The 10178-nt window shown below is 31.7% G+C and overlaps 1 protein-coding gene across 1 annotated transcript; it reads right to left on the minus strand.

The window, feature by feature from the left end:
- Positions 1–249: 249 nt before the first annotated feature.
- On the minus strand, positions 250–6322 carry LOC123697548 (putative odorant receptor 92a). Its single transcript, XM_045644092.1, has 9 exons — positions 6064–6322; positions 5550–5702; positions 5191–5376; positions 3998–4193; positions 3667–3763; positions 3220–3324; positions 2171–2259; positions 1704–1770; positions 250–370 (listed from the first exon to the last, which is right to left on the minus strand). The coding sequence occupies exons 1-9, from the start codon at positions 6320–6322 to the stop codon at positions 311–313; spliced, it is 1212 nt and encodes a 403-aa protein (XP_045500048.1). The 3' UTR covers positions 250–310.
- Between the last annotated feature and the right edge of the window lie 3856 nt (positions 6323–10178).

Consider the following 10178-nt stretch of genomic DNA (forward strand, 5'->3'; position numbering starts at 1 on the left):
TGCATGCCAAATTTCAGCCCGATACGTCCAGTGGTTTTGGCTGTGCGTTGATAGATCACTATATCAGTCACCTTTGAGTTTTATATATTATATAGATTAATTTCAGATCAAAAACAATTCATATTATGCTTGAAAAATTTAATAATATTTATGTTACTAATATTGAGGTAACCTTTTTTCGTATTGAATAAAATTTAAATATGTTGGAAATTAGATGAAATAATAATTTTATAAAGTGTCATACTTTTATTTCTACATTACTACATTTCATAATACACTACAATATTCATACATAATGTATGAAAGTAACTTAATCTTTGCCATAAACGCTGGTAATTAACGAAAAATACGACCACGTCGTACTTACTACCTGAAAATTAAACGTAATTTATTAGTATTTTCACTTTTATTATTAAGATAAATAAAATTCTTTATAAATGAGAACATTTGGTTATTTATGAAACAATATGGATAAAACACGAAATAAATTACAATCACTCAATATGAAACGTTTTATGCTAAACCACTCATGTTTATTCATATTTCCAAATTCCAGTAACAATTTGAAAATTCATTTGATTTTCCATTTCTCTGTTTAACTTTAATATAATAATGAAAATAAAAATAAATAAATTTTACTGTGGTAATCAGATTCTCAAGATTAATGTCCCATGACTGACTATCTTCACTACATAATGTCGCATTCTCTGTCTCTATGTCCCTTTGTATGCTTAAATCTTTAAAACTTCGCAATGGATTATGATGTCGTTTTTTTTAATAGATAGAGTGATTCAAGAGGAAGGTTTTAATAATTCATTAGGTTTTAGACAAAGCGGGCAAAGCCGCGGGCGGGAAGCTAGTATATTATATAGAAAAAAGAATGAATGCGGTATATCTGAAGTTCTCGTTTCGACGAAAGAACAAAATCTGCACTGTTCCTCAGCCTAATAGCATGTTCACCAAGAGGTTCTTTTACTTCCTCGGACCCTATTTGTATAACAAAATTAATGATAGTCTTAGCATCTATGCCTTACCGTATTCTAAATGTAAATTAACCGTACGCTTCTTTCTATTAGGAAAAACTTATGACGAGACAGAACAACTTCTTGAGATACTGGCTTAAGTGTAAACGTGACTGATCTTGCTTAGATATCTATAATATAATATTTCAGACACACACACACACACACACACACACTTACACAAACACACGCACACACATACACATACACACACACAAATATATATACATTCATAAGATACAGTTTCATTCGCCACACCCGCATTCTCTTATACACCTTAAATTTTACACATTTTTTTTTTTTTTTTTCTCTTACTCCCTATTGTAACCAATTTTAATTTATAATAATGAAGTACTTGCTAAGAGGCTTTTTGTGTATTTATATTAGAGGCAAGCTGTTTCTCCTAAACACAGGTTGCCCAGTAACCTAGCTAGGGAAACATTGGCTTGTATAAATAATTGTTTTGGTAGCCTTTTTATTTATATACTTTTACATGTATATTAATTGTATACCTATTGTAATAAATTGTAATTGTAATTATTGTATGTATGTATGTTTAATAATAATAAATAATAAATAATAAATAATAAATAATATAGGTACGATTATACATTTCATACATTTCAGTTTGTAACGATTAAAATATATAGATAATAATAGATTGCTTGAAATATAACGTACCTTAGAGAAAGTATGAAGGGTTATAGGAGCATGTTTAAGTGATGTCAAACAACATGGTTTTTGGGCTCTGAAAGTAATATAAAAAAAATATTATTACTATATTTCGTCGAAAAATAAGTTAAAACGTTTATTTAACTCTAACTTTCCATTAGTTATAATTGAATTTATGTTGTCTATAATATAATATTACAATTAAATTTAACTTAAAAGTCGAATTACCAATAAATATATAAAGAGCAGTGTTAAATTTCAGCGTCCATTTTAATTAAGTGTCGATTATGGATGTATATATAAAATTACTCTTTAATTCTGTTAAAATGCAGGAAGAACTGTGTACCACAACAATAGTGTCAAAATAATTAACTTTAAATAATTTCAGGAATAATATTATGTTACTACTTACTAATTACTCTACATAATAATATGCTAATGTGATAAAATATTATATTATGTTTTATAAAACTTACCTTTTAATAACGAAGTATATAATTTTCTGATAACTTGCATTTCCACAATACCAATTGCTGTTATAAATTGAATCAGCTATACCTGCACTCTACATAAAAAAATATTATGTTTTATAGCCCAGAAATACAGAAAACATTGATTTTAGACGTTCATTATACAATGTATTATGGTGTTATATAAACTGAAGGATTAGTACGATGTCGATGATATGAAAATTTGTATTAGAGATTTTGTTTTCTTACCGTCTAAATGAATTAAAGCCTTTGCTAAACTTTAATAATTTTTAGAAGTTGAACGCTTTACTGCATTGTTTCAACATGTAAGTAACTCAGTTACAAACCTTTCAGTCTTAAATCTAGTGTGAACTTTTCCATAATGTAAAAATGTTTGACTTAAATTGAACCGTACGTTCGTTGAGTGACATTCAACGAAACGGAAGGAGCGTAGAGCTGCTAACGGAAATCCGTCACCTTGAAGGTAAAAGAGGTATTTTTCGAACGCTTGTAAGTTTTCTGTGTTGTATGTAACATTTGCGATATGAAAGAAATTTTCGTTAGTAAGCAGATAGATTTATAGATATTAAATCATAAATGTTAAAAAATGTAATGTGGACTACTGTCTCTTTCTGTGAATGACCACTCTTTTGAACTACTTGTTCAAAAGAGTGTTCATCACATTTTTTCTAGGATTTCATTGAACTAAATTTTACTTTGAAATACCATTCAGCACGATATAAATTTAAATGAGAAATGGGAAAATGGTTTTCATTTCACTACTAGGATAGATACAGATTGATTAAATCACTCAAATGTTAATCGGCAAATCATATGACTATACCAGTCACAATTTTTGATCTCAGGAGATGTCGGTTTTACCAATAAGTTTAGCTTTGCCGATTAATGTATTTAATAAACTGTTTTCCTGGTTCTATGTGATAACTTACTATTTATATTACCTCTGTAACCATATTCCTATATCTTAAACATTTAACCACGTTTATATTATTCATCTAACTATACTATACTCAGTAATTGAATTAAATGATCACCTCTTGCTTTTGTTGTTCGCCATAATAGGAAAATACGAGAGTGGGAAGCAGTAACGCGAGAACAGCTATTAAATTGTTTACCACGTCCAATATACCACGAGCCACCTGAAATATATTCAAGTTGCAAGCATTTTTGAGGTGTTACATTGAATTTTTAGTTTATTTAAAGCTGTTCCTAAAAGCTGATTTTAATATTTTTGACGTGAAACTACTTTAAGCGCGATACGAGTAAAATTCCATTTAAAAAGGTCGCGTCATGACAAACCGTCACGTCATGGAGTAAGGCGACGATTTTGGTACATTTGAATCTTGCCAAAGAAGTTTCACTTCTGACACGTGTGCTCGGTACACACGCTCTTTTTACAGCTTGTTTCTAGCGTCTAAAAGGACTGGTTTTTTTTAACTTGTTTTTTGGTTTAATTTGATTAAACAAATGTTTACACTTACAGTAATACCAAATCCAAAGAAACACATAATAACAGTAACAAATAATAGGTCGACAAACACCACTCTGTTGAAAATATAATCCAATTCTTTGGCTAATCTAAAATAAGTAAAATTTATGAACAAATTGAAGTGAAGACATAAATTTCGTGTATCAAAGTTAACAATTAAATTTCAGTTATTGGTACAATTTAGTTACGTTAGGTATATTAAAAATACAATCATAAAAAGTCAGATAAAATTTTAGGAATAAAGAAGAATTATCTCTTTAAACTTTAACCTATATAGCCAATATAGTCTCCATACACAATAAATACAAAATTACAATCATTACTTGAGTAGTTTCTGATGCTTTTGAATCAACTCTTCAATCGAGTGTGTTCTATCTTCATTAGAACTAAAATATTTCCCCTGCTTTGGTACCACGTGACAAAAATCTTCCCGTAACATCGCAAATTCAATGCTAAGTAGAGCACAGAATGTCACCATAAGGATTTCTGTGCCTATATAGACATAGATGACTTTTAGCACTGCAACATGTAATGGTGCATTTACATCAAACGAGTGAATGCTCATTCTAACGCCACTATGTCAAATTATTTTAGTCCAAACAGTCATAGAGCACTCTTTCGTCAGTGCGTTCCAAAATATTCTATGGTATGTTCTAATACTGAGCAACACTGAATACGAGTTTTCATTTACACTAAAAGATCACGAAAGAATGATCTTGCTCTACCTCTATGTTCGTTTGATGTAAATGCATCGTAAGGTAAAGATAAATAATTTAATAGTTCTTCAGAAGTTAATAATAGTATATCTAGTATAATATAAAAATGAATCGCAAAATGTGTTGGTAAGCGCATAACTCGAGAACGGCTGAACCGATTTCGACAATTCTTTTTTTATTATATTCCTTGAAGGACGAGGATGGTTTTTATGTAGAGTAACGTAAATATGTACCACGGGCGAAGTAGGGGCGTACCGCTTGTTTCAAATAAAAATGATCGGTACCGAATATAACAAATAAGTGTTCAAATATTTAAGACAAGCTTAGCTTAAATAAAATGTACTTACCTAATCCAATAACATTCCACAAAGTTACAGTTCAATGAACAATAATTACTTATAGGTTACTCTAATTCGTTTTGTTAGCCTTTTATCGAAAATACCATTTCAATTACAATTTAGAAACTTTTAATTAAAATAAGTACATACTATTAACCGTAGTAAATTTACTATTACACTTTGATTCTTGAAAAAAACGAAAAGAACGACTGCCGACTACTACAAATATTAACGTAGCAGTTATGAAAAATGTTTCAAAAATATTGCTCTGGAGAGAACACAAAGTTGAGTATATAATTTTTCAAATCCGGCCTGAGATGGTGGTTCCTGAGATTAGCGCGATCGGGCAGACAAACAAACTCAGCTTAGTATTAGCTTCTATACTTACTAATATTATAAAGCTGAAGAAGCCGCCACTATAGGAAAGATGTTAAAAAGAACGATATTTTTTATTATACTCACTTGTATAAACTTGAAATGCATACATTCCAATATAAATCAACCCATTCTGAACAGGATCAAAGAAACAAACATATCCGAAAGGCAGAATGTACTGTAAGTCCTGACCGATGCAAAATTTCAAGAGACTCAGAATCGCTGGCGTCAGCATTATCTGCCATGATGCTGTCATACTACCCAAGTAGAAAACTAAAAAAATATTAAAATGGTGAAAGGTACGTTACTATAACGGCCTTTAAATGTACACCCACAGTATACACCAGAAACAGATGAAATAACTCGATTATTTTAATTTGATTACTTTAGTAAAATTATGTTATTTTCAAATAGATTTAAAATTATTTAGTTAAAATATTACTAACCTTTGAGGAGCAAGTTCAATTTTTTCAAATCGGTGTCTTTTTTCTTGATCTGTCTTTCATTTAAATTCACATTTCTCCAATTCTTGCCGAGACCGTTTATAAGTTGGACAATATGCTCTTTCTTTGGTATTACGATCGCTGCTTTAAAAAATGCTAGAAGATCGAATTATTCAATATACTTCACTTGTTTTTTTATAGAAAAATGTCTTTTATAATACTATCTAATAGAATAACACATTGTTTATTTACTCACAAAAACAAAGTCTCGTTTTTCTCAAATAAATTCAGGGCAATATACAGTTACTACAGTCTAAATACGCAAAAATGTTATCGAGTTATGATCACCAATAAAAATATCAAGTGTTCAGGAGCCGAGGCATCAAAACAAATTATGAGAAAAAAGATACGCCCCAAAAGCGCCTAACTTTTATATCCCGGTCGTCACATAATCGTTGACTCACTACAGATGAAATGGTCTGAATAAAAAGGTTGGCAACTTGCCTAAAAGACCTACCTTGAATTATAATAAAAAATACAGGCACAGTGAATGCAAGTTCAGAAACCGTGGTGCCCTCTTTAAATATCCGTATTGTGTACAATATAATGGCCATGTAGTGGATTAATACCATCGGTATTAAGTAGAAAAAGTGCCAATCTGTTTTCAGAAATGTAGCACTTTTAGTGAAAAAGTGTACGTTGAATCGACTCATGATGTCGAAACTCAATAGCAGCGGTTTTATGAATTCGTCTGGATATTGCTTTAAGTGTTCCATAATGTAGAGAGTGTTTCGGAGTGAGTTTCATGCTTTAGTGCTTTGGTTTATATAGAAAATGCTAAGAGCGTACTAACACTGAAATATAAAGTGTGTTTATTGTGTCCGTCATTATTGCTTTATTATAAGCTCCTTATAAAATTATAAGGCAAAAACGTGGTTTGCCGTTATTTGAGCAACATAGGCGTTATAAATTGCATTGTGTGTCGTGTCAAATTATAAGCGCTTAAATTAAAGGGCAGTTCAAAAGTGATTGTTGTTTACATCGTTTTGTGTCTAGAACTCGTGTATAGGTATACCTATAATTTACTTTATTATACATAATTACATCAGAGAACGTCGCTTATTGAGTTACTAAGGTTTATTCGCACAAAATTATTGAATAAGTAAAACCAAAAATAAATTTTATCTTCAGAAGGTCCTTAAGCTCTAAAGGTACAAGTCCGAGACGGGCCGCAGACCGCAAACTGCAACAGCAAACTGCAAGCGACACCACTTGTTTCTATGAACATCTATGAAATTGATTCTAAGCGCGGCGACACTGCTGCCTGCAGACGCAACGCGCAGCGATTCATAGATGTTCATAGAAACAAGTGGTGTCGCTTGCAGTTTGCTGTTGCAGTTTGCGGTCTGCGGCCCGTCTCGGACTTGTACCTTTAGAGTTTAAGGACCTTCTGAAGATAAAAAAGATTTTGTTATAACAATTTTGGAAACATTATCCTATACCTAGTAGGTACCTATAAGCTCATGTAGAATACAAAATCCATTTTAAGCGACAATCAATCTAACAATATTTCAACTGTGGATATCTATAACAAAGGCGAACAAGGGATTTTGTCGATCCATCATTGTGATTATTAAATCCATACGATTATCTTAAAACTTAACTGCGGTAAGACCAACCTGCCCAAATGTAATCGGCATATATTCGATCACTCGACCCTTGTCAATGCTGTTGGCACTTCTCAGACATTACCTGCCTGAGATATCTCTTGCTTGATATGTCAATTTATAGCAATCAGTTTAGTTACGCAAGTTTCATCTAATTATAGATAAGGATTAGTCTGCGCGTAACTTAATTATTAATTACCTAAATTTGAGACGCCGTTTTAAATATCATTTATAATCCTCGAAATCTCATTTTAAACTAAACCAATTTCTATATTTTGTGAACGTAAGGGTTTAGCAAAAGTAATTTTGTGTTTCTTTTTAAACTGAGATCACTTTGCCTAGGTAAGTTTTTTCACTTCTTTGACTTACTGGTTAAACTTCCTCCAAATATAATGATATTATTAAGTCAATATTTAACTGAATAAAAAGCTTCAAGAAAATCTCCATCATTAGCATATTTGAAATCAAAGATGAATTACCATATCCCATCTACAAACAGATAAGTCTCGACAAATATCAGGATTCAGCGTTGAGTGGCCAATTCGGATAAGTCCCTAAAACGACCATTAGTACAACGACGATCGCAACTTGATACCATTCATCCAACGGAATGAACATTGATCCGAAAACCGGCCTGTTATTGCGTGCAGATAGAAATCGAGAACATTATAGACTATCTTGGAACTCAAACCAACTTTGGAGCCCACCTTATCTCCGATACCTTACTAGGCTTTCTCACTGTGTTACGGAAAAGTTATGGCAGCGTTCCAATAATAATTTGGACTTCAATAACTGGAAATTATGGTAGGTTGCTTTTGTGTACGTTGCCTTTATTGGAATCAATTTTATCGGTACGCGAACGGAAATATAAATTTTCGTATTAGGTACTTCATGTATTATATATTCGGTGGAATTTATCGCGAATGTGTAAGGACGGTAATGAAAGAGTTTATTCTTCTTAAAAATACCACGATGTCGAGTAATAATGCGAAACATAACGTAAATTTTATCTATATTAGAACTAGAATTTATTTCCATATTAGTATCCTTTTCTCTTTGGTTCATTTGAAGAAATCATCTATAAATGTTCCACTTTCCGCTGTTTTATAATAGACTTGTTTCTGGTGATTAGAAAATATTTAACAACATCTACTATCCATACTAATATTGTAAATGCGAAAGTAACTCTGTCTGTCTGTCTGTTACTCAATCACGCCTTAACTACTGAACCAATTTGCATGAAATTTGGTATAGAGATATGGTAACGGGAACGGGAACTATGCGGGTTTTTCTTTGACTGCGCGGGCGAAGCTGCGTGTGGAAAGCTAGTACTAAATATAATATTCAAACTTCGTATAATAAGCATTAAGAATTTCTAATGCTATTTTCAGACGAAGTTGGCATTTAATGAAATAATATTTGATATTACAAGGTACGAAAGCTAATGTTGTTAAGACAATCTTAGATACCATTTGGGTGTGATGACTAAACACATTTCAACACTACTGAATTTCATACAGAGTAGTTGTGTGCAGAGCTCTACCATTAAAATGTCTAATCGGCCACGGCCACTTAAACTATCCCAGTTTATTTCAATAAATTTACAAATAAATGCGAAAAACACAATTTCGCATCCCAAAAATATCTATTTGAAACGTGACGTATTCTATCCATTGGAAACGTGATAGAAACAGCTAATTGCAAGGTTTTGTTGGGATATTCCTGCTCGCACGCACATCTCGCCTTATTTAAAAAAAGCAAATATCCTTAACATGGACCATCGTAGGCGTTTACATCTTGCATCTCTTCTCTTTGATGTGATCAGTACCAAAGCCCCAGCGTATCTCTATAATAAACTGACATGGATGGGATGTAATAATGGTATAACTACTAGGGCGACTCTCGTCAAACTGGCAGTACCTAAACACCATAAATCGATTTTTAAAGGTAGTTTTAAATATAGTGCGACTAAGTGCTGGAATAATTTACCGCCTCCATTACGAAACTCGAGGACCTTATCAAGTTTTAAACATGGCTTTAAAAAGCAGCTTCTTACCGAGTTTCGTAACCAGCCTTAGTCGCATAGGATATTACAGGGTACGATTGTGTTTATTGTTTATTGTGTTATATTGTATTTCATATCTATATTACCTATATGTAAAATTATGTTATTATGTCTTGTTTATATTATATTACTATTATTATTAATATGTACTTGTGTTGTGTATTCTACTAATTATTATATATTTGTATATTACCTATATTTAAGTATACATGAGAAATAATAATACGTATATTTTATAATTCAAGTCTATTGACTGGCACTCCAACAAGGGGCTACTGAAAATCAGCGCTTCACAACAAGTGCAGCACATGCTGAGTAGCGACCCTTTTTAGCACCACACTGATTAGGAATAAGTTCTATTTTTTTTTTCTTTTTTAATTTGTTGCTTTTGTTTTGTGTTTTTTTTTTTCCTTTTATTATGTGTGTGGTGTTGAATAAACTTTTCTTCTTCTTCTTCTTCTTTCTTCTAATTGGATAATCTGATTATAAATAAGAATTTCAAAATATTGTTAGTGTTTTCTTTTGTAATCGCATTTTTATCGAACTCGACTGGGGTATTTTAAACATAACTTCACAGCAATGGCTCTTGTGTGTTCAGTTACACAGAAGCAAAACTCAATAAAACATCTTAAAATTTTTAGGTAGTCTCTACATCACATTACTCTGTACATTTCAACTTAAGTCAAGATTGAATCGTAAGGCGTATACAGGTCAGTCAGGTGGAAGCATTGTAACATCGTGTGTCTGATTTGATTGCTCGAAACGATTCCCAGTACCAAATCCAATCGTTTGTAGACATCAATTCGACAAGGGAATTATTGTTTAATATTAACTATATTTCGGATGATTATAGGTACTTAGAAGAGATAAAATCTACATATAGGCTTGATATTCTCTAAG

This window comes from Colias croceus, chromosome 14 (assembly GCF_905220415.1).
Source record: "Colias croceus chromosome 14, ilColCroc2.1".
Classification (NCBI taxonomy): Eukaryota; Metazoa; Arthropoda; class Insecta; order Lepidoptera; family Pieridae; genus Colias; species Colias croceus.